At 44.9% G+C, this 25576-nt stretch overlaps 1 protein-coding gene across 5 annotated transcripts; it reads right to left on the bottom strand.

Annotated features, from left to right (window-relative positions):
• Nucleotides 1–149: 149 nt before the first annotated feature.
• On the bottom strand, nucleotides 150–24752 carry CSNK2A1 (casein kinase 2 alpha 1). Of its 5 annotated transcripts, none has more exons than XM_080404337.1 (13): nucleotides 24598–24752; nucleotides 10926–11125; nucleotides 9758–9869; nucleotides 8737–8838; nucleotides 8257–8307; nucleotides 7395–7454; nucleotides 6634–6717; nucleotides 6103–6213; nucleotides 5187–5288; nucleotides 4212–4312; nucleotides 3374–3522; nucleotides 1963–2049; nucleotides 150–1473 (listed from the first exon to the last, which is right to left on the bottom strand). In XM_080404337.1, the coding sequence occupies exons 2-13, from the start codon at nucleotides 11024–11026 to the stop codon at nucleotides 1358–1360; spliced, it is 1176 nt and encodes a 391-aa protein (XP_080260463.1). In that variant the 5' UTR covers nucleotides 11027–11125; nucleotides 24598–24752; the 3' UTR covers nucleotides 150–1357. The 5 variants fall into 5 exon arrangements, with proteins under 5 accessions (XP_080260463.1, XP_080260466.1, XP_080260467.1 ...); XM_080404340.1 differs by lacking the exon at nucleotides 24598–24752 and adding an exon at nucleotides 24545–24568; XM_080404341.1 differs by lacking the exon at nucleotides 24598–24752 and adding an exon at nucleotides 20735–21215.
• Nucleotides 24753–25576: the final 824 nt, after the last annotated feature.

The raw sequence follows: 25576 nt of genomic DNA, 5'->3' as shown, positions 1-25576 counted from the left end.
TGTAAGGCTTCTCTGCACTGCTCACCATGCACGGTGCGTGTGAACGGGGGCACGGCCTTCCCAGTATGTGCGGGGAGGTCGGCTGCTCCTGTGTCAAAGTGTGCCACCAACCCCAGGGAGGCCTCTACACAGGGAACTTAAATCTAACCTCGATAAATAAAACCAAATGTTTATTTACACCAAAGAATTCCAACACTGGATCTTTCACATATGAAGGACAAAGTATATATACACAGCAAGGGGTAGCAGGGCTGTAACAAGGGTGCTTTTCCGTTGTCAATGATAATATTTGTCCACAATTACTGATCTACCATTTCAGTTTAAGTTAACGTCTGCTCGCTCCTTCCTCTCAGTGCATATTTACAAGACTGTGAGGTAACTGGTATTCTCACCACATGGCACGTGAGGGAGGGGATGGTGGGTGAAGGTGTGGTATCGGACTTGGCGCAGTCTGATTTTTCCAGCTTTAAGTAGCCACCAGCTTGAAACCTATATAAACAATTTAAAAACAATATACCCAATAACAAACTAATTCCAGAGATCCAAGCCAAGCAATGGCAGGAAGAACTCTCCATGAGAAAGGGGCTGATTAGAGTACGGGTTACCCTACAGGAGCACCTTTCCTAGAAGGTGGCAAGGACTCCAATTGGATCAGTAACTTCATCTTTTAAGACTAAAACTACATGCAAAGGGGTGAATTGGCAATCTGGTTGGCTCCTAAGGAGACTTCATTCAATCCAATTAGGGTTTCAGATATTATCTGCACTTACACCACCTCTCCATACTGGAACTGTCTCCTCAGTGTACCCTGGCTGAGTCATGTGCAGGACATGGGGCTAAAGGTCAGTGGTACTTTAAGAATCCCCCTCCCCTGCCTCATGAAGACTTGGTTTGGTAGTCTCTGGAGAACAGCACAATCCCCCAAGGTGCAGGCTCGTGGAGGATTAATGGTGGGAACATGAAGAGAAGAGATTTCCAGCAGGATGCAAGAGCTTGGAAATGCTGTTGACTCATCTTTGTTCTTAAATGAAGAGTAATTTTTTTTGGGGGGGGGGATGGGGAGGGGAGGGGGAAAACCAAAAAACTGTCCGAGAAATATTCCATCTGTAGGTATTTTTCAGGGATTCCCCTGAGTTACGAAAAGTTCAAGTAAAAAAAGAAAAATCAGCCTATAGTAATTTTGTATATAATGACTGAACTACTATAAATCCACAAGCAACAGTTCAGACACGGTGCCTCCAAAGCGTTCATCCCCTCCCTTCCCCTGCCAGGCACGAGCTGCGTCCTGAGGAGAGGTGGAGGGGGAAACCTCTTCCCCACCTGACTCAGCTCAGGCAGCAGGAGACAGAGCCCATCACTACTGCTGAGCGCCTGCAGCAGCTGGAACGGGCATCCCCAGAGTGGTGGTGGCAGAAATGACAGGTGAGCCTGCTAGAGGTCCAAGGGGTGAAGGTGTTGGCACTGAAGAAATCCCTGGAAGAGAGACAGGTAAGCAGGAATTAGCATGAAACCAGTGCATCTCTATCTAGGACAGCTCAGCTTCTTAAATGAAGTGGTATCATTGCAGGTCAGTTTGCTGCCGCTTTGTTACATTTTCCAAGCTGCCAAAACAAGCTGAGATTAAAGATCTGTCACTGTTCTCTGCAGCCCCTGAAGCGCACGCAGATTTGTACACATAAGAGTGTCACTGACAGGCAGATGTGCAGCAGCATCACTGTCCTTAAAACACCTGCCAAAAAAATCCAGCTGCAAAACCCTTTTAAAAAGAGACCAGAAAAGCAGGTCAGGTTGCAGTGAGGCCTTATTTATCACGCTCTCCCACCCACTTCTTCATAGCCCTCCTTGCCCTTGTCATCAGTCCCAGGAGATGACCTAACGCCCCACCTGCAGAACTCACCCTCCTGGATCCTCACATCCACACAGCACATAAAAATGTTTTAACATGCTGACAGCAGAACTGACCTGACATCATACTCGCACTGCTGACAGGAGTGCTGCCACCTGGCATGTTGGACGAGCCCATCCGAGCCTGGTCTTTCACAATGGGATCTAGGAAGAGCATATTAATTACCTTTAGGTGCTGTGTTGCCAGACAGCAGATGAAGCACACTGACTGCCCCGCGACCTCTGTGCTCAGCCCGCCCTGGCAAGCTGCCTGTACCAAATAGTATCAACCATCATCTACTGGAACACAGAAGTTTCCACCAACTCCAGTGGGAAGCACCCAAGAAGGTACCAAGGTAACGTGATCTGCAAAAAGTCACCTAAATGATGTGCTTTGGAGTTCAGCAGGAATGCTTGACAGGAAAAGCTGAAGGAAATGAAGTTGATCTCCTTTCTATGCTAAGCAACTGCACGATTGCATAAAGCCAATCCCAGAAAAATGGGTGTAGCAATCAGAAAGATTATCGCTAATTACAATCACATGTCATGTCTCTATACACACCCCACAGCAGCTGTGAGTTGTAATGAGTGTTACTGGAGCTTGTTGCCTTCTGTAAGACATTCCCAACTTACTGCGTCTTTATTTTTAGCTGCAGGTAAATAACACTATCATCTGAATGGAGGCAACCCCTTCCTGCCTCCCAAGCCTACTGCATCAGACAAGGGAATTTCCAATTTTGCCCTTCCTCATGTTCAGTTCAGTAAAACCTGCATCTCTATTTGGACACAAGTTAATTCAGCCGTTTGCCCAACTCTCACATTCCAAGCTCTCAGCTTTACCAATTCTCATACTTGAGAACATTTCACTTGAACATTGCCACAGACAGAACACAGATCTATACTGTTCGTTAATTACACAACTCCATTCAGCAGCAAGAAAAAAAAACCACCACCCCACAACCCTGAGCAAATACTCATTTTGCACCGTTACAGCTGTTTCAGAAACCTATATATCAAGACTTGTAAAAAACAGCAAGCATTTGAAAACATTTATTAGGGAAAACTACATTTTTGCTTGCAAAACCAAGACCTGAATATACCATTTGCTCAGGTACACATTTAGTAACAAAAGCAGTTAAAAGGGCCTGTTGCTCAATGAACCAGAGTTACCTGGTTTTATCAAAATGTGGGATCTGTGTACCCAAACACCTGCTGAAATTAGTATGAGTTTAGCACCAAAGCTTATTTAACACAGTGCTGCTGATTCACTGGCCTGACACGGGCATACAACACTTTTTTGCTCGGCTGGTGTAGGTGGCAGTGGCCTACTTTATCCACCACAGAGACAAGCAGCCTCAGCTCCAGTGCAATTATTTGCAAAGACCAGGCTTATTATGTTCCTGTTCTTAGCTCATATCTGCACAACCTACGGGAACTGAGATTTCCCAGAGGCAGAGGAAGAACTCTTTGGACAGCAGCTGATACTTACAGAAGTAGGGGTGTTCCATGGCTTCTCTCGCTGTGAGTCGTGACTGGTGATCATATCGCAGCAGCTTGTCTAAGAAATCCAGAGCTTCTGGACTCACCAGATGTTGGTTTTCACTGTGAACAAAGCGCTCCCATCGCTTACGGGAGTGTCTGTGAAAAAAAAGATACCCCAATCAGGCTAGGCAAAGGACTTCAATGCCAAAATTCCTCTTTTTTAAAAGAGCAAGAACTGCCGCAGATGTCCATCTCTGAGAGGGGCTGCTGCTTGGTGCGGCAGCAACAGGGCCGAGCCACACTAGAGCACAAGGCAGCAGTACACCGTGCCTCCACGTGGCGGCACAGCCACCACAGCCCCGCACAGCAGGAGGACTCGAGTTCAGAACCAATTTACAGAACTAAAATCCCAGCTTCTGCTCTTCTTTTACACCGCCTCCACCATTAGTTCCTTGTAGTTTTAGTATGTGTCACACAAAATAACTCTGAGGGGAAAAATATGTAAATGCCATCTTATGCAGCAATTGATTTTCTGCACTGTAATTCTGAGAAAGACCATTTTGTTTTTTCCCCCCAGAATACTGGAGAGAGCATTTGTCCTTCATGCTTTATGCTCCAGCAGTTCATTTACTGCCTAGATGACATTTAAAAACCTTTCCTCAAGTCCGTTTCCAAATAAAGGCCATGGGAAGCACTGGCAAAAGGGATGAAAGGCACAAAGTGACAGTTCTCAAGAATCTTGGCTCCCGTAAGCGTAATTTTTTGTTTACTTCAACATCTGTTGACAAAGCAGTAGCTGTCCGGGTCTATCAAGAGCTTATGAGCTACTCTGGACCTTGGCTCACCTGCCCAAAATGTCATTGAAACGTGGATCCAGTTCAATGTTGTATTTGTCAATGTAGTCATACAGGTCTTCAGTTCCCAGCACCTTGGCTATCCTCACCAACTGGGAACAAACAGAAAAATACGTCACTACTGTGAGGGTATGATAATGCTAGAGCCCATGTGAAGATATGAGCCGCATATTCCCTTGGGAGCTTGAACCTAGTCTGAACCAGCAGCCACAAGATCATCTTGTGGCTCTGACTTCCCCAGTCACATACAATCACAGGCATCATGAACACGCCTCCACTCACAGCCGGAGCTCCGTAACCCAAGGCAGCCAGGAGGGAGCTGCATGCCCTAACATCACTAAGACTTGAGACCTTGCAACACTAACTCCCTTTGTAGCAAGAAAATATTCAAAACCAACAAGGCTAAGTGGTCAAAAAAGCAGAAGCTCTATAACTTGCATGCGATGGGTGAAGCACCACGCTGGAAGGGCTCTAGAATGAAGGACTGAGAACAGAAGGTCACTGTTCTTGAATGTTAGATGCCGAGTACATGTTAAAGGTTTAAATATAAAAATCTTGGCCTAAAGGCAACACATCAAAGATTTCAGAATCTGTATAAAACTGTATCAAATTCACAGTTTCTATACAGAGGGGAGGGATGGTGGATAGCAGCGAGGATTTTCCACATAACCTAACCTCAGGAACAGTCGATCTATGTACCAGAACACACCAAGCCTTAACATAACTATTGTTACAACTTCTTCCAGATACCTACTGAGAAGCTCATCAGTACAAAGCAATATAAATCTATTTCCATTTAATTGGTTAAATAACCTTGCACGCTTGACAGAAGGAACGTGGCTTCAAACTGAGCAAAGCAGCCATTTGAGAAATGCTTAAATTCTTCTTTGGATCCCTCGATAGAAGTGTAATCAGGAAACCTTCATTGTGCTAAGAGAACAGAGATTGTACATGACCAGCTCTCACCTGATCATAGTTGTCATGGCCATGGAAAAATGGCTCCTTTCGGAATATCATACTAGCCAACATGCAACCCAAGCTCCACATATCCAGACTGTAATCATACATCTGTACAAAACCAGAAGGACAATTCAATTTCTAATGAATTAAGCAGAACAGACTCCCCAGTACTAACAGGGTCCCCCCTCCCTCCAGTGGTACAAACACAGCCACATTACACTGGGAACAGACTGAAACATCTTCATGCATCTTCACCGCAAGATCACTGTTCAGCCCAATGTTCCAGTTACTCAAATTAGGATACAGCAATTAGCAGAACAGCAGGTATCCTATTTCCATCTTTGTCCATACAGATATTAAAGACCAGTGGCTTTTTCTATTTTCACTGCAGACTTCAGAGTTATGAATCATTCAGAAAGATATGTTGAGAAGGGAAGCATCACAAGCAACAAAAGGAGTGGACTCCACACGGAACATGGGCAGGTGAGGAAGTGCCTTCATTTAGAACCAGCATGATCTGAAAGTCACCAGTAACACTATTTCCAGCCCACTGCATTTCCATAATGCAAACTGCCATCAGATATGGGGTTGTTTTTATACCTTAATTTAGAAGTTCATGCAGTACTAGCTGTTCCCATAAGGGCTTTGTTTCATTCCTGCACCTTACTGCAATTGGAGCCTTGCTAAAAAAATACTCGACATTTGTATTCCAAGATCCATGATGATAGTTCCGAAGTTTTTGGGTCCTGAGACTACTCATTTCTTTAATTCAGAGGCTTTATAGCCACTGCTTTCTGTGATACATTTTAGAATGGACTGTCTTTAGCTTCAGGTCTCCAGATATACAAATTTCTGGTTTGCTACCTTGAAATGGCACAGACTTTCCACACAAAAGTCACTGAGAAATCCTGGTAATTCTTACCTGATAATCTACAAGGAGTTCAGGTCCTTTGAAATATCTGGAAGCCACTCTGACATTGTATTCTTGGCCAGGGTGATAGAATTCAGCCAAACCCCAGTCTATTAGTCTAAGCTAGAAATGGTAGAAAACAAAGGAAAAAGGCTCAAGGGATGCTCCAGCTCTCCACTGGCTGAATGACACTATTGGTGAACTTAAGTTTGAAGCTTCATTTACAAGTCTCCTATTTCCAATTAATTTGAAGTTGGTCAGAGAATCTGTTTAGGTATTCTCCCCTAACCTGTTATCAGCAACCAGACTAAATAAAATATCTCTCCTTACTAACCCTGTTTATGGGTTACATGTAACCCATAGAAAGAAAAGCAGCACACAGAAATTAATTTTACATTTTTCCATATAACATAAGTGCAGTCCCCCCGCCCCCCCCCCTTGAAGATGTATGCTAGTAGCACTACAGAGAAGCACCAAAAAGGGATCCTAGTTTTCCAAGAGAAAAGCAGGACCTCTCCCTACCCTCCAGCCACTCCACATTACCTTTCTGTGCTCGTGGTCAATCATGACATTGTGAGGTTTGACATCTCTGTGCATGATTCCCATGCTATGGCAGTAATCTAGAGCCTGTAGGTGACATACAAAGAAACAAATGCTGAAGTCACAACAATCTTTCAAGTTCAATCATATTCAGAACAATTTCCACATATATCAAGTCTAATTAGGCAGCAAGACCTGTCTAGTGTTATATCCTGGATGAGACTCAGGGACCACAGAAAAGGCTTCTACAGCCCCCTCTAAAAGGGAGGTGCCAGCAGCAGAAGTGCTTTTACTTCACCTCATGTGCTTCTTCACAAAAATGGAACTTCAGAGTCCCTAAGGGCATAGTTACTGGGCACTTAAGATCAAACAAGCCTCCCCTTCTCTGGACTCCTAAGGAGGAAATATTTGTTTCAGAAAGATGGACAAATACATTTGACTTGCATTACATCAGAGTGCAAAATCAGCCAGTAACAGCTTGCAGTATTCTGTTTTCAGAGGCTACATGTACTTCTGATTTAGGATCTAAATTATCTCAGTGTACCCAAAGGCTCCGCTAGCCTCAAAAAACCCATCAGGACTAGAATTTGTTGCAGAAACAAGGGCGAACAATTGATTCTGACTTGAAATATATTTTTCCACCTAATTCTTCTGTAGCTTTCCTCCCTGATCATCCCCACTAGTGAAGTGACAACCATCTCTATAGGATTAACTGAGTGCAAATCCTAGAAATGAACCGACAAAACAGCAAAGCACCAACTTACCTTCAAAATCTCATACATGTAGAATCGAATATCATAATCTGTTAATGTCTGGTATAATTGCTGTGGGACACAAACACATTGTATCAGTGTTCAACACCCAAGAAAAACATCACATCCCTGCCAATCCAGAACAACCCAGCCCTGTTCTCTGCTGCTATGGTTCTCCAAACCCATTTGAAGGAACAGTAAAAGTTTCCCAAGTTACTCTGATCCCACACCCGAGACTGATCAGTCTGTTCCTCTCCCCTTACAAATCACATAGTTTACTTCCAGCTCTGCTCAGGCAGTACATTCTGATTCCTGTCACTAACTCCCCCAGGTGGCACTTGCCCACCACCAGCATGACGTATTTTGTCTGCAGATGCGGTCTCAAAAAGACCAAGGGTGCTCTGCAACATTAAGCGGCTATTCCAGATTGCATTGCACAGCCATTCTTCTCCTGAGGCAGGTCAGTAGGGAAGAGGACAAAAACATTTAAATCCCTTTTCCCGTAAGTATGGAAAGCCACAGAAACAGCTGCCCACATTTAAAGTGGTCCAAATAAATAGTTATACACTGAACATAAAAGCAAAATGTTCCAAAAAGGCACTGATGGTCCACAAGATAGCAGATTAATTTGCTCCAAAGGCTGGAATACCACTTGGAATCTGGACTCTCATCTTGTATCTTCTGTGGCAAAATGGTGCTAAAGGACTAATTACAAACTTCTGCCCCAAGTGTATTTATCTTTAAAGATGGTTGCTATGTTGGAAAGAAATGTTTAAATAACCTGCCTGCCCCCTCCACACTTGCCTTTCCCCAGAAAAAAATTATGAGCAGCTTTCAAATGGAAAACATTAGAAGTTCACATCCCACACTGTACCTTAAAGTCTGTGTTGTTTACATGTTCAAAAACCAAAGCAGGTGTCCGAGACTAAAACAGAGAGAAAAGTGTTCAGTCACGTTAAGTTGAGATAATACGTTTTCATCTAAGATAATGAATTAAACTATTTTTAGACCTAAAACTGCTAGAAGCCCCTCTGCCTCAAATATACTTCTGATTCCCCTCAGAGAAAGCACAGCCAAAGCCTGCAGCCCCTGGCAGCACTGTTTGTAGAATGAATTAACTTGTCTCAGTTCACTGGTATCTCATCCTTACAGATCGTGGGGCTAAAGGGACCTGCGGGGGAAGGGCCCTCTGAAAGAAGTTAATCAGATTAAGAGCTGATCTGATTAGGCAATTTAAAAGCAGGATTTAAGAAGGGGGGGGGGGTGCGGTGGGAACAACAAAAAGCCAGATCAGAGCTGAACAGCAACTTCATCCATAACCCTAGTGTACCCTTTAAGTTCCTTCCATACTCACCACAGGATCTTTTACTATATCTGCAAGAGTGATTATATTGGGACCGCCTCGCAAGTTCTCTAAGATCTTGATTTCACGCTTGATTTTCTTCTTTTTAACAGGCTGAAGAATAAAAACCCAAAGTGTAAGAGTACTTACTGCAGTAAAGTGAGGCTAATAGACAGCTTAACATCCAAATGACAAAGGTAGGTGACTGCAAGTCAGCAACTTACATCAGAGCCTTTGCGAGTTAAGTTCAAACAGCTAGAACTTTTTGTTACCCCAACTATGCATCACTCCAGTAAGGGCTCACATATATGCAGTCTCCTTTCTAACCATACAACCCTGATAGCTACAAACATTAGTTTCATGTGAATGAGCTTCATTAGGAAGATGGCCTATTTCTTTTAAAGCTGTCTGAACATAATTTGATAGTTCAAGCTTCTTAACTGGCATGTGGTAAATGTGTAACTAACTATGAGAAGTCTGTGAGCTATCTGAGTGCCACTAAACTAAGGTATTTCACCAATCAAGGCGGTGGAATAACCAGCATTCAGGAGATCCTGACTCAGTTTGGAAAGGTATTACATGTGTAAGGGAACATGCAGAGCAGAAATGAAAATGTTGAGGTTAGCAGCCTCCAAATCTTATCAGTGGCTTTAAATGACACTAGTCCCATTAGTACACAGGCCTCTTCACACATTACAGCACGCCAGGGCACTCACTGGTAGTTAGAGAAAGTAAGAATGTTCTTGTCAGCTGTTGCAATGTTGCTTAGCTCCAAGTAAAAATCTGTTGTACATCGGGACTTCTTTAAGACAGAAGCTAATTCCTTACAGGCAGAGATCTGACTTAATATCCAAGTGTGGAGCTTCTATTAGGAGGCTCAAAACGATAGCCTATTTCACTGAATGATGCTCCAAAAGCAGGCTTTGAGGATTTCAGTTTTAAAACATTGAATGGTTTTAGACAAAGAACTGCGTTTTCTAGCCTCCTGATCACCTCAAGACATATTTTATCTTTTGCCCAATCCCCAGCTCACCTTGAGAATTTTAACAACTACTTTTTCATTATTTGTAATGTTGATGGCTTCAAATACTTCACTGTATTTGCCTCGGCCTAATTTTCGAACTAGCTGGTAGTCATCTTGATTTCTGTGGAGAAAAAGAGAGTTCCAAAGAGCTCAGTCATTTCCATCACAATTTACAAACTGCTCCGTAACACTGAATCACCACCTCACCTTCCAGACAAGGTGGATTAACTAGTGTCTTATGTCTCCTGAACACAATGACTAAGAATTAGGAGAGAAAGAAGGAGCTTTTACTTGCCCAAGTTACATTCAGTCCAGAACTTATTTCTTCTGTAGCAAGTAACATAAGCCCAACTATGCATTTCAGTATCAGCAAACTCAAGTGATCCCTTCTATTGGTCTTCTCTTTTCGGAAGCTATATTTTCCCTTGTATAGTATTGTTAAAAATCAACAAATCCAGCAAAACCAAAAATTTAAGTGCTAGCCTGTTTAAAAACAGACTAGGCACAAATCACCACTTATGCTCAGAAGACTGTATACATTTCAGAAGCCAGGAACTGCACCAAAGCCGAGGGCCAAACTTAGTCTGGGCCCTGCTATACAAAAGCAGGAACGCAGAGCTATGAAGCTGGCTGGCATCACTGCTGTGATTCTGGGACGGTTTAGTCATGAGCTCAATTTAGACACCTCCTTCCTTCAAAAAGCAGCAGACATGTCTCTTCCAGTCACTCACAGAGAGCTGAGCAACAAGTCACAAAATAGCATGTACCTATTTAAGTCTGCTGAGTCTCTTCACTCATTCAAGTCAGAAGCAATTTCGGATGTCTTTCATTGCTTTTCAGCCCTGCACCCAGGGCTGCTTACATTGTTTCAGAAAAGATGTTCTTCCCTCTGAAAGGGTATGTCTCCTGACTACCTGGCAAAAATTCTTCAAACCAAACTCTTAAGGATGCTGCTAAAAATGTTCCTGCATTGCTGGGGATCTGAGATTTTGACAAGAAACACTTTTCTGAATAAAAGTTGTGATCCTAACACTTGCCATGCTCACTAGACCTCTGCCAAGGAGCATGAAAAAGCCTAACACAGCGCAGGTGCCTGAACTCCCCGTGTACCACTATGCAGGATCCTACAGGGATTGATCCCACTCCAGGGACATCCACAGGCAGCACAGAGACTTACCCCCACTCAACAACATGTGACTCATAGTCCCAGTACTCCCGGGGTCTGTGTGTGTTCACATCCGTGTAAACTCTGGCCCTGCTCGGCACGGGTCCCGACATATCAGACAGGTTGGCAGGCGGAAATGATGAGATATTTGAAATCAGAGGCTACTCAAACTGCAAAGCTGGACAGAGGATAGAGGCCTCAGATTCTTCCACCTGCAGAAAGAAAATAAACCAGAGGTTAAAATCTCAAGATACTATAAAAATATTTAAGTTAATCATTAAAAGCTGCTGAGAAGCAGAGGCTGGAGCTCAGCCACAGGCCTGGGATCATTTGTCAGAGCTTGAAAACAATTTGCCTGCTCCCCCTCACACAGGATGGGACTACTTGGCCCCACCAGCAAAAGTAACACCCTCCTCTTCCCTGACCTTGCAACTTTCAGCATGTAGCTTCCAACTTACGGTTGCAAAGATGACTTTCCAAAAGGGAAGAAATGCAACGTGCCCTGTTTCTGCAGACAGATTCCCTCTTTTCAGCTCCAGAGTGAAAGCAACAGCCATCAGCCACAATCTCTTCCCCATCCAGGAATAAGTCTTGCGCCATCCCATGTAGCCAAAACACTTCATTCACTTAAGGCTGCACAACTATCACCTCTTGCAATGCAAACGATGCTGCAAACAGAGCTGACAGACTGACAAGGTCACCCATACAACCTGAATTAAGCACTTTCTGAAGTTTGAACTTGTAGAAACACCACTTTTCATTTAAATCAGAACTTCAGGATTTACTTGTGATTCTTAAAAGGACTGAAGCCTTTCATGTGCTCACACACAGACTTGCGTGGTTTACATTGATCCATTCTGTGGAAAGAAAAAAAACACCTGAACTGATCCACCACTACTATGCCCTTTCCACCCGCTGGAAAATGCAGGCACTAACTGAAGCATTTACATACAAAGTAAGGCCAGTCAGCTCAGAAGCAGGTTTCTGGAGAGCAGAGGAATCCAGACACTATGTCAGAGCATGGATCTTCTCAGTTATAAGTACCATCCCACCCTTATATTAACTTACAGGCTCATATAAGAGCTTAACAGCATTTCAACACAATAAGCCAATGCTGCTTTCCCCACAAAAAAATAAAAATAAAAATTAAATGTATTCACCTGAAACCAGCATCAAGACCAAAACTTCATTAAAACTTTATGTGAAGGTAAGACTGCTGAAGTCTGAACAGCACACTGGGGATTTTCATATTACATCATTTTTCCACATTCTAAAGGCGGCTTTGGCTACTCTGTCCATGCCCTCCTGCATGGACATCTCATTCCACCATGTCACAACAGATACCTTCTATATATAACCCAGTGCCCACCTGAAAGTGAGCAAGACTTACACAGCAGGCAGCCATGGGGTCTCATCTCTGGGCTTACTTAAAAAAGCAGCACTACCCTGTACAATGCAATTAAGTCCTACCAACTATAGCACTGTCCAGATATAGGACATTTATAGTGATAAGATACATCCACACTAATTAGACTATGAGGAAAAGTACATTCCCAACTAGCACGGAGACAAGAAAGGACATTAGGAAGATATCAGAGGCCAGTCGTCATAAACCATTCAGGGACTGAATGGCTCAATGCTCAGAAGACTTCATGACAAACCAAGGCAGCCAGAGTTCTGCTGGGATGGGGCACCAGTTTTGGTCATAACTTTCTATAGTCAAGCCATTAAATCTGACTGTCCGAAAAACAGTGGCATGTGTGTTGGAATACAATGCTTTACCCAAATACGGAAGAAAAATTCTGCTGCAACAGTCAGAAGATGTTTCTTTGCATTCTGCTTTTCCAAAGGATTTGGTAAGCACCTCTACTTCTTCCTCCTGAGAATGTGATTTTTGCAAAAATTCTTTTAAGTTTTATCAGTATTGAGACTGATCAAAATAACTCAAAAGTAGTTTACTGTATAGACAAATATTCTAATCTCTGAATATTTAAGACAACAGTAACTCACTCCAGTTTTTATACCAATATTGTTCTACCTAAAATGAAAGGAGTGTCTTTGCACCATTCAAACCTTTCACGAGTGAAAGTTGACACACTTTAAAATGTTTAAGTACAAGAACCTCTTTGTCAGCTTTCAAGATCACTTACAAGGAAGGAAGCTGTATCGGAGCATGAAAGAGTATTGCTGCTGCGTAGCATACGGCAGAGACTATACGACCCTCTTTATAGAAAGGCACTTAATCAGTTGGCAATGCTATAATCTGAACAAATATAATGTATATTTGCTATGCAAATCTTACCCCTTCACAGAAAAAGGGCAACTGCCAGACTGCAGGAGGAAGGAATAGCCCCATTAATCAGAAAGATCTAGAAATCTGCTCAGAGTAGGCTATCAGGATACATTACACCAGAAGAAAATTCTAGAAGCAAAATCCTGCTCTATTGGCAGCATCCTGTCATTTATTCAAGGTCTGTAGCACTTCAGTCTGCTCCAAGGACCACAGCAAGAACCACTGGCTATGAAAACAGTGGAGGACCTGGGGGACACAGGTCTGATGTCCTTCACTGTGTCACACAACTTGACCAGCAGCTGGTTCTGCATTTGGAGGCAGAAACCCACGTGAGCTTTTTCTGATGCGGACCGAGCCTCCTCAGGTGGTACAAGACCTTGGCAGTATGGGGGTGTTTTTTGACCTACTGACACACAAACGGTGTTGAAGGCAGCTCCAGGTAGGCAGAGCTGCAGTAATCCAGCCCCAAGGTTAAAAAGGGATGCGGCACTGTTCCAAAGTCCACAACTGAGCTGTGACTGAGGCTGTGGCCCAGTAAAGAAAGGATGAGGCACTTCAGCCAGGTGTTCAGCTAACAGAAGAATACGCAGTATTACTGAGAAAAAAAAAAAAAGAAAAAAATAAATACAGAGTCTGTTCTTGGGCAAAGTGTTGGTCCTCTAACAAAGTAACACTTTCAGAAGATTAGGCAGCAATCATCTAAGACCTCAAACCATTTATGTGGCCTGACTCAGAGGCTTAGAAGTTACATGTATATTCCAAAAATGTACTTGGGCATTAACAGAGCATGCAAGTTTACTACAACACTTTTAGTACAGCAAAATTTATCAGATTTCAAAGTTTAATCACTGTGTATTTGTTTCTCCTCATTCCATGCACTTCTGACACTGGCTAACTTCCTCTGCCCAATACTCCTCGTGTAGGAAATAACCGAACCTACATATAAGATGACTTTAGAAATTTTAATTTTTAAGCACAACTCAGTATCAATAAAGAACATGCAACTGCTCCACCTCAGCCAGCTTCACAAGATCAGTTTCATGGGAAAAAAATAACAAAGAAAAATCAATCGTATTATCTAAAGATAGATCAAATTTCACAGTGGGTATTTTTTGTCACATAGCTCTAGCCTAGCACAAGCTGTATGTTGTAACAGACTGCTCAGAGGACTTTTGCAGGAAATCATTGACTGCAGCTTCTAAGAATGGCACACAATGCGTATTTACAACAGTAGGTATTATCGTCTACTGCTCTTTATACAGGGACAGGGGAGAGTCTGCACAGTTTGGTTTTAAAGCAAAGTTACACACATATACAAACATACCCTGCCTGAAAGGTTCTCACTCTCAGCTCCAAACCACTAAAGAATTTGTATATACTTTGCTTTCACTGTCCCTAGAAGGGGGGACAATTCTGCAGTGGATCTGAGCTCTTTGACAGAAGGGACTGACACAAATAGGGACAAATAATGATAGGTGTGGTCATGCAAAAGTCCATTTAGCTTGCAGTTTTGAGGTGGAAAATCTACAGTATGAGCCATGATTACACCTAAATAAGATTAGTGTCCTGAGCATGTTACAAAAGATGAGTTCTGTTCCTGCAGAATTCAAACAGAAAATGTCATTTATGAATTCCTGCATTAACAACAGAATAGTAGAATAATTTATATTAGGAGAAACTGATAAAAGTAATCTAGTCAAAGTAGATCTAACTAGATCAGATTGCCGTTTCCAATGTAGCCTTTAGCATCTCCAAAAACTACAATGAATCTCTGAAAATTTTAATTTATCTAGAAGTGCTTAAATATGAATCATAACCATGAGCTTTTAGGGAATATACCAGAGGTATACAGAGAGAGGAAGACAAAGCTTCCAGTCACCATCTGACACATGCTGTTCAATGCTAAGGCTTGCCTGTGCAAGGACAGAAAATGGGTCTTTTCTGGTGACAGCCCTTGGGTAGATGTGACCAAGTAGCATTCACATGGTAGCTATAGCAAATAAGCACCAGGCAAATTTTCAATGCTTGGTTTTCCCACATAGGCCTGCTCTTAAGAATGTCATTTAAGTATCAGCAAACTGATAATTAGCTAGTCTCTTATACAGCATCCTTATCAAGAGCACCCCAAAGGACTCTGCTCATCCTGCGTACAAAAAAATCAAAAGAACATAGTCAAATACAGCACTGCATGTACTACCGATAATTACTCCACTGGAGCGCCCAAGAGCCCCCAGTCAAGAGACAAAAACAATCCTGCTACGACCATATAGAAATTTATTAATTGGAAGATCTATTAATTAAAGAGGCCCATTCTTAGAAGTTTGAGTTATTCCAACAGTAGCCTATTATCTGAGCAGCTTGGAAAGCTAGACTTTTTATGCTTAAAGTTCAGTAAAATGGTAAAAAGCTTCTCAATGTTCTCTTTAATTTAACCCACTGTTACAAAACCCCTCCTTTTTAAAAAAGGATTTTATCATCCTTAGAATGCACTCTAATCTCAATGGCAACCTGTGCCCCCGCAGAGGACTTGATCTCTTGTGAGGTATCCAATACTTACAGCACCTATACTAAATTAGTATAGGAATTTCCTACACCCTCTGTTCCTTCCAGATGTATCCATTTACAGCAAGTAGCAACGAAACATAGCTAAGAAATCTATGCAGGTTAGTTTCTGAGAAACATTACCTACTTAGCCTCTAGTAAAATTCACCTCCCTCTTTTTTTTTTTTTTAGTCAAAAATAACTGAAACACTGGAAGCTTCCTCACCCCCTCTTTTAAATGGAAATGTTTTTGGCATGGAGCTTCTCTCAAGCACGCAGCTACTCACTCAGAACCTTAAACCTAAGAAGTTGCACCAGTATGACGCAGCACACATACAGACTCCCAGTGAGCTGGAAGCCAAGAGCTTCCCAGAAGACTGGTATCCCGAGGAACCTGCAAGTGCCATCCAAGCGATGACCTTTGTGGATGAGGTCTGGAGTATAAATAATGCAAGCAAGCACACAAACACTGCTTGACAGTGGCCTCCCTGTGGAGTGCTGTTAACAGGACAACTTGCCGTCAGCGTGAGCAGTTCCAAGTTCACCCAGAGCAGAACGAACCCAGTGCACTATGTTCAACAGCACATACACAGTGTTATTACCACTGACCCACCCAAACTCAGATTCAGTTAGTAGAGGGCAGTCCCCAAGGGGTGAGAGGCCCCAAATTGTACCAAACCAAACTCAAAGAGTCAAGAAAATATTTCCATCACTTTATTGATTCCAGATAGATTGTCCCAGACAACCTCATCTTCCTCTCAAGGAGGAAGCGAGATGCATAGATTGGTCAAACAGGTCTAGAGACTTTACTCTCACTTCTGCTTTCCCTATGTAAGCTCATTACCAGCAGTGATTATGACAGACTATGACTGTAAACAGGCTAAGAGAGACAGCAGCTGATTAATTTTGAAAAAACCTAAGCTCTCTGTCAGCTGAGAAGAGCAGAATTACAGTAAGTAGTCTGGAATCAAAAGGTTATTCCTTGCTTTTATCCACAACTGGAAGTGAGACATTACCTGAATGGCTGAAACTCAACCTCTGAAATCACGAGTGTACAATGTGTTTTATTAGTGAGAGGAAGCATTACAATTATCAGATAAAACTGATTATGATTTCGTTCACATAGGCCATTTATCCCTTGCCTGTAAGCCTCTCAGGGAAAGAGCACTCACTTCTTCAGAGTTTGGAGAATAACTAATACTGGATAGATGCCACTGAAATTAAAAGATCAAGGCATGCTTAAATACCACAGTACAGCCTGCTGGCAGCCAACATTAATCAAAACACAGTTTACCTTTAAAAGAAGGAATAACAGTAACCAACTTCATAAAAAAATACATTCTATCTCACAAAAGAAATCTGATTTGTGTATTTTCATGACACTGGAACTGCAGCAATATGAGTATGGAACAGATGACCTCCAGAAGTCCCTTGCAACCTATATTTTTCTAGGATTTTTATAGCTGAAATAGAAACAAACCTGGATTAACAAAACTGACATTTTATACCCTTTCTTGAAGACCATTCACCTACTAAAAGGACAACATCAATAGAAAAGCAGATTTTATAATCTAATTGAGTTAAAAAAAAAAGCTTAGGTTTGAAATCAAACTTTTCTCTTGGTATTTTTTTGGAATAGCACAGTCTGCTCTAAGCACATTTTTCCACCAAATTATTTTCCAGGTTTCTTTTAAATAGCTGGTTGTGTCTAGCTGTGGAGAAATAATAAATCATGATGTATAATGACCTCAACATTCTCTTAAAAAAGCAACAGGAACAGTTGTGATTAATTCAAAATAAGATATAACCAGTCACTAGGGAAAACAGTTGAAGGGTTTAGTTAAACTTGAAGACTTGGAGTAATTCTGTACTAGCAATGTACTAAAATTGAGACTGGTTCTCCCTTCATCAGCTTCACCGATTCCTCCTCCGAATTCCTCACAGCTCCTGCCAATGAAGAAATCGTTCCCCTGTAATGAGGATCACAATCTATATAAAGGCCACAAAATGGCTTTACTGCAACTCCTTATTTTATAACCTCCACAGTCTTGGGGAAACCTTAACTCTCCCATTCTACAAACACAGAAAGGAATGTCTTATCATGTCTGACACCCTCCAGGTTGCCCTGGCAGTATCACTGGTGCCCACGTGCTCTCCTAGCAAAAGTTTTGTCACAGTTAAGTCTCCATTTTTGTTCAGACCTGTGACAGCTAAATTTTAGTGGCGCTTACACAGACCCTCTACAGATCTTCAGTATCTCCGCATGGCTGGACTACTGTTCTTCGCTGTGGGAAACAGCAAGTGCACCTGGGCCAGAAGAGCTGGGATTTTCTCCAGCAGACAGGAAACTGCCAGTGATGGGAGCGCTCCTCACTCCATCTCCTAAGGAGTTTTATACAGAATAGCCAACTTTGAAAGCTCTTCTCTTCCCACTTCTCCCCCAAAATCAGACTCTCCCTTGTATTTTTAGAGCTAAGCTAGCACACAGAGCAAAGGCAAAGCTTTCCCTAACACAAAAACCACCAAGACTAGTCTTGGATGAGGCTGTGTAGCTGCAGTAGCCAGCCACACCGGCAAGGCACCCAAGCCCCAGCAGCTCAGTGCAGGCTCTGCTGCTTTCCCATGCCTGTGGCTTCCCTTGCCACCATTCCCAGCCTCTCATAAATCAATGTGGATATCCTCACTGCCAGCACTAAGGGCTCCTCACACAATCAAGTAAAAAGGGCTACAAATGTAACCAGGAATTGCCAATCTAACCTGGCTGCACACACATACCAAAAGAGAAACTGATGACAATCCACTTCTGCTGGCATCTCCTCCCCGCCCTGACAGTTCAGGCTGAGCATGGAGTGCAGGCAAGGTGGTAGGGTTTTTCTGGGAGGCACATCTCTTTAGGTCTGACCTAAAGCCAAAAAGCAAGAGCGCTTGCAAAGACTTCAACAGGAAGTGATTCTTTTTCTTCTAGGATCATTAAAAAAAGTAAAGCTCTTACCACTGGAGCTTTGGACAGTATTTTCCAATAAATCAGCTGCCAAAAACTACAGTTTCTGAGATCCTGGCAACAACTGGTCCTGAAGGCTCATGGAGGTGAATGTTTCAGCACCACTACAGGCTCTTTACAGCTGACATGTCAACTGGCAGTGTCCTCTGGAAAGTTCTACCTCCCTAATTACTGCTAAGTGACACAGTTGTTTTCCTCATTAATTAGTACACACAGAGTACTGACAGGCCAATTGTTCAGCTGATTTGACTCCTACGGTTCATGTCCAGTGAGTGATTTAGCTGTAACTCAGACAACTGAACTGTACCTACCATCCGTAAAAGTTAGCATTTTCAATTTATCTGATCATGCGATTCCTAGAGGCAGGAACAGTTATCAGAGCCAAAGGATAAACCAGTGTACACTGCATGTAACTATTTCTTCAGGAAATCCCTGTGATCAGCTGTTCCCACCGAGTAGGCAATGCACTGCACACCATCTTCACTGTTCAGCTGGCATCCAGAAGGCTCAGCAAGAGACACCCGGTTTAAATCCCTGCTGGAAAGTAGAAGTTCTAACATAATTCTCCAAAAATACATCATTATTAACACAAGACCAACCTAGCCACAACTGTTCTAAAAAATCAAATGGAAAAAACCTGCTATTAAACTCCAGAAATCAGTATCTATTATGCATTGGGTACCCTAACACAACACACCAAGTGCTGGGTTTATACAGCTACAGTCAGAAGGGCAGTTCTCCCAGACCTTGCAGGTGATGTAAGTGTACTGACTAGAGTTTTAATATTTCACACCCGTGTTTTGGAGATTAACTGAAGCCTGATGACCACAGTATTCATCACTCAGTGTAACCCAGCAGCGACATGAATGTTGAACCCACGCTTGCCACACCAAACAAACCCACACCACTGTTGGCCACATACAAAGACAAGTTTGTCCATCTCCACAGCATCATCTTTAAACCTTGCAGTCACCCAACAAAGCCACTGTGCAGCACTAAGTCATGGCTTAGGACGAATATATATTTATATGCCTGGTAAGATGCATACGTTGGACATATGCCTGGATGCTAGACGTTCTAAAATACCAAAACTTGTAACTTAATTTGTAAACTCAGTTGAAATAAATCTGAATGCTGCACAACTTCCTCCGTGAGCAAAAAGCCCTCCTTTTCCTTCTAGAGTACAATCAAAGTGCTGCTTAATCTGCAGAAGGCAAGGCTGGAATTTAACAGCACACAGGTAACAGATAAAGCAATCTGTGACAAAACTTGTAAGAGAAGAAACATTGCAGGAGTTCTTGCTTTTCTACACTGGAAATTAATTTGTTGTGTGCATCCACACTCAACCATTTTCAGATCACTAAAAATATTTACTGACAACTCATGCACATGTGTGCAAAGATGCACTGAGAAACTGTCTTCTCTGAGGGCTTTGGCAAGAACACAGGACAGACACCATTTCACCTCCCTGGACACATACGAGGACTTCGGGAGCACTTCTTCAGGACATGGCGAGGCCTCTCCCACACAGTGAAAGCAAGTTCTGGCAAATAATTCTGTGTTAACACCGCAGAACATGCTGGACTCTCCCTACACTTAGCTTAATTAAAAGACGACTACTTTACCCTTCAGTTGTTCCAGAAGGTGCAAGGGCAGAGACCTACTTCTCTGCCAAAATAGACTGAATAACTTCATTTTTCTAGGACTGCTCTTAACACTCGAAGACATGACTATCCAATTGGCAACCTGCAGCCAAATTCCACCTTGGCCCAAAACTATTTTCCACTTCCACTTAGTGGACATCTTATTCACCATTCACTTCAAGTAAATTGCCATAGTATAATCCAGCCATTAGGCTCAACAGCCTGCTTTAGAAAGCACCTCCCTGCAAATGGTGATATTCCTTAAAAATTAGGAGTTGGTTGTAAGGTGGGTAGAACCTATCTGTCAGAAATAAACTCTGTGGAGAAATACTGAAATTGTAACCTTCCAAATATGAGTCTGTGGTGGTATTGTCTTGAATCCATGAAGAACTCCATCTCCTTTCTGCTCTTCAGCTTCCCAAAGCAGCAGCATGAAATGGATAATAAAATCATTTATCTGAATAAAACTGTCCAGAACAGTCTGAACAAAGGAGCAGGTAAGACTTGTGCCAGGCTTGCTGCTCCTCTACTGCTGACATCTAATCAACAGAAGATATCCATGAACCATTGATCGTATGACCACATCAACAACCCCTTTTCTTATCAACCTTTCTCACCAACAGATAGGTTTGGCACCTTGATGGCAAACTGGGTCCAAAAACCAGCTTGTAAAAACACTCTGCTTTCAGCAAGAGCACTAATGCTAGTTCAGAAAGCTGCAGTCTCCTCTTCAAAACAGTTTTTCTAGGTCCAAAGGAGAACTCCTTTTCTCCAACTAGGCTCTGTAAATTCCATGACAGTCAGCTCTTGGAAGCCCCTGGAAGGAGATAGCCAAGCTCAGAAAAATTATCCAAGAGTTGTCTCGCAATCAAAACCAGGTAATGTTTGTAGCCAGACTAAGTCATAGCAGTCCTTCCTGATCTTAAAATCTGTGGAGTTTATTCTCTCAAGACCCTTACGGAACAATAAAATCTAATGTGGCATCAATGTCACCCAGATAGTTTATAAAACAGATAGTTTATAAAACAGATACCTTAGTGTAAGCAATTCAATAATGGAGGAACAGTGGAGGTGACAGGTCTGGTAACCCAGAAATAAATCCCTGCCTCTTCAGAAATGTGACATGAAATTAATCACACCACCACAATGTCACCCATTTGCTTCTCCTGTATTCCTTTCCCTTATTCCTCAGAGGACACGAGGAAAGATGAAAAGAGAAAATTAGTTCTGTAAGGAGAAAATGCAGAAAAAGTATTCAAGTGGAAGGTGTAAAGACACCCACCATTTAATAAAATTGGGAAAAGTTACATTCCCACCCCTCTTATCACAGCAGAAACAGCTCCTTTCTCTAAAACTCCACAAATCTATAACCCCCTTTCCGCATCCCATATTCTCAAGATTCCTACGTCAAACCCATTTCATGCCTGTGTACCTAAGCTGCACTACTTGAAAATACCTCAAATCTCAAAGACTAAAGTCTTTCCGTGTCTCACCTTCAGGAAACAGTATTTTACCAAGTCTTTCCCCAGTAATCCCCACTCACAGGTCTGCATCTTCGTTCTCACATTTCATCAGCTTTTTTCAAGTAAACTAGTACTATTAACCGGCCCTGCACAAAACTAAACCCTGTTTAACATCATGAAACATTTCACGATCAAATTTTCTCCACATTTGCTGGAAACCTACCGCCAATTTTACTGTCTCTCTTCCAAAGAGCCATATTCCCAACAAAACCCATTTCTCCTCAACCCATGAACTCCTGTGCCCTGCCAAACCCAGAGAACCTGTTCTGAATCTCCCACTTAGAAGTCTCTTCTTTCTCCTCCAGCATTGGACTCTCTCACCACATTTTTCCATACTCTGTGCTTTATTCCCACTGCAGCAGGTTACCTAGCTATTCAGCTACATTAACTTCCCCTCCTGCCTTGGCCTTGGCTGTAGCAAAACGTTACCTTCCTTGCTCCAGGGTTGATGTTACCTTCCTCAACCTTGTTTCAATTCCTTGCGGGCAGCGGTCAACTTGGCAAGCTCAGTGGTCTAAGGTGCAGGAGGTATACACTGAACTCCCTGCCACCACCCACATTGGGAACTAGAAGACAGCAAGGTTTTACTAATAATGCATAAATGATAGAAATTATACTACCAGGTAACAGAGAAAGGTGAAAAATGAGGAAATCTCTCTCCATTGCCAAGATGAAAGGGATGGATCACTGCCTACCACCAAAGATCTACATACTTCATACTCAGGCAAAGGTTTGAATCTTTACGATAAACTTCTCTGCCATGAGACATCCAAAGAGCCAGACTTCGAGCCACAAGACAGAGGTGGATCTTCTCCAGGGGCGGAACACAGACTGCTCTGTGCATGGGATCCGACACTGTTTAGCTGGTGGGAGGTGCATCCCATTCCAGTTTTCTTTTTCCAGTTATAGACACAGTGTGTGTCTCCACAGGAGACATACTGCTGTTGGTATGTTTTACCCAGACATTGCATTGTGCTGTAAGAATTGAAACGTTACCCTAACCCTAGTCTTAGGGCTCAAGAAGGAGCTGATCAAGCTATACACTTTCCCCAAATGCTGCCTGAAGCCTTCCCACACTCAGTCTCCCCTCTCCTAGCATAATCTTTGCCCTTTTCTACATCATGCTGACATGAGCTATGCATGGGATGTGTGATTTCTCTGCACCTACCTATGCTACACCCAGAATCCATGCTGGCAGTCACATCCAACACCCAGGTCAAGTGGTGGTACGACGTGAACACCAGTGCTGTTTGAGTCTGAATATTCTGAGCAACTATTATGTCTTTGAAAAGAACATTGGAACAAAAACCTAAGTTGCTACCTGTCCCCAAGCAGAAACGCTGCTGCCTCCGTGTGCTTCTCTCTAAAAAGATGGTGTTGCGCTCAGTCACCTCCAATGGGTGCTTACCCCCAGATGCAGAATGAGCTGCTCTTCCCAAAGAGTTTATGGAGCACACTGAGGACAGAGCTTGCATGAGCCAGGTGAGTGCACACAGAGCACACAGCACAGCCACCTCCAAAGAGACACGTACAGCACCCTTTTTTGCAGCCTGGCATCAACAGCCAGCATGACAGCAGCTCCCCAAGACCCCAACCCTGTGGCAGGTTTGAACAGCACAAACCCTGTGCTACTGCAGACCTCTCTCACAGGTACTAGGGATCAGCGCAGGCCCAAAGGACCACACCACCAAACAACACAGGCTCAGGATGCATAAATTTAGCTTGCAGAAGTGAGGCACATGTCCTTGTGAGTCTCTGCATAGATCAACCACTACTGTCAGCAGAAAATATACCAATGACTGAGTGTTTATAATGCAAACTTTATCAGTCGTACCCAAAGTCCTTAGTAAGAAAGAATAAAGCCATCTGATAAATGACATACATGGGATTTCATAACCTTATCTGCCCTTACATTTACAAAGCACATTTTACCAACAGTCACACAGCCTGTTGCCCAAAGGCACAATTAACTAAATTACAGCAAGGGCAACACTGACCACCATTGCTTTCCAAAGATAAGAGCGACTGGTATGGAAATCTGTGAAAACGACCTTCTCCTCCACCCAGAAAGGCCCAGAACAGAGTCCCTGCGTGGCAGAGGGTGGGAGCAAGAAGAAACAGGCCTCCCCTTGCCCCTCCACACACCTCACATCCCTCTGCTTTTTTGTGCAAGGCAGGGAAAAAACAAGACAGAGCCTTTTAAGTAAATAACACCTACACCGCCTGAACGTGCTAAGTCGTAGAGCTAGGGGGAGGGGAAGGCTACTCTTCCGTGGGGCCCTGCCCTTCCTGCGCGGCCGGTGGCAGCGGGCGGCCCCAGGCCAGGCTGAGGGCAGCCGAAGCGGCCCCCCGGCAGCGGCCTGCCTGCTCCCCCCTCGGGGGCACGGAGGCCCTGCCGCCGGCAGGAGGCGGCGGGCGCTGCCCTCCCCGCCGCACTGGGCCCAGCCGTTCCCCCCCCGCGGCCACCATCGCCGCCCGCTCCCCCTCAGCGTCGCCGGCCCAGGCCCCCCGCCGCGCTTCAGCTCTCCTGAGGGGCGGCCCTGGCCCCTCAGCCCACACCGTGCCCGCAGCGGGGCAGAGGGGCGCAAGAGACACTGTGGCGCCTCCTTCCAGTCGCCCCCTCCACCCACCCCCGTCGCCGGGCCCCAGGAGGGGCGCCGGAGCCGTCGAAGCCCGCCGGTACCTGCCGCGGCCACCCGCTCGCCGCCCGCCCGCCGGCCGCACACAGACAATATGGCGGAGGCACAAGGCTCGGCCGCCAGCCGCAGGGACCAGAGCGAGGCGCGCCGGAAGCGGAAACCCCGCAGCCCCGCGGGCACGCGACGTGCGGCGGGGCGGGGCGCGCAGGCACGGCGGGGGCGGGGCGCCGCGGGGCGCTCTGGGGGCCGTAGTCCGCGGCGCAGCCGGGCGGCGGTGCTAGTGGCACGGCCGGGTGGCGGGAGAGGCCTCGGGTCATGTCCCCGCTCCCTGCCCCGGGCCCTGTCCCGGCACGGGGAGTGTGGCCGCCCCGTGAGGTGAGGCGGGGCGGGGCGGCGCGGCGGGGCCCGCAGCCCAGCGCGGCCCGCCCGTGTCGGCCTCCCGCGGCCCCGGTGAGGAGGCCTGGCCGTGCGCGGCGGCCGCCAGCTCCCGGTTCCCCTCCGCGGGGCTTCCGCGGGGCCGCCGGCGACCGCCCCTCGGCTGGGCTGTGCGCGGGGCCCGCCGCCAGGTGGCAACTGCGGCCTGCGAAGCCGAGCGCGGTCCGCAGCGCCCCCGGTCCGCCCGTGCACCGTGTCTGGGGGGCCCTTACCCCGGGCCCGGCCCCGCAGCGGGGGAGCCCCGAGCCGGGCGGCTGCGGGGCCCTTGCTGCAAGAGGCTGTGCCCTCCGCAGTGCCAGCAGTGCCTGCGGCAGCGCTGGGCCCGGCGGGGCCGAGCCCCGGCCCCTTGCAGGGCCCGCTGATCTCCTGTCGAGTGTTTAGCCCCGATTCCCGGTGGTGTGGCCCAGGTTTCCCCCAAGGGCTGGCCCAGGCAGATCATCCACCGAGCCCTCATCGCAGGCTGAGCCGGGGGAGAGCCTGGGGTGGAGGAAACGTGTTGGGGCACAGCCGGACCCCTCTGCTGCTTGCTCTGAAACTGCACCGAGCCCCCCACCCACGGTGGGAGCCCCCAACCCACGGCGGGAGCTG

Source organism: Falco punctatus (assembly GCF_963210335.1).
Source record: "Falco punctatus genome assembly, chromosome: 10".
Classification (NCBI taxonomy): domain Eukaryota; kingdom Metazoa; phylum Chordata; class Aves; order Falconiformes; family Falconidae; genus Falco; species Falco punctatus.
The sequence above is the reverse complement of the archived record's forward strand: the minus strand, read 5'-3'. Positions and strand labels throughout refer to the sequence as shown.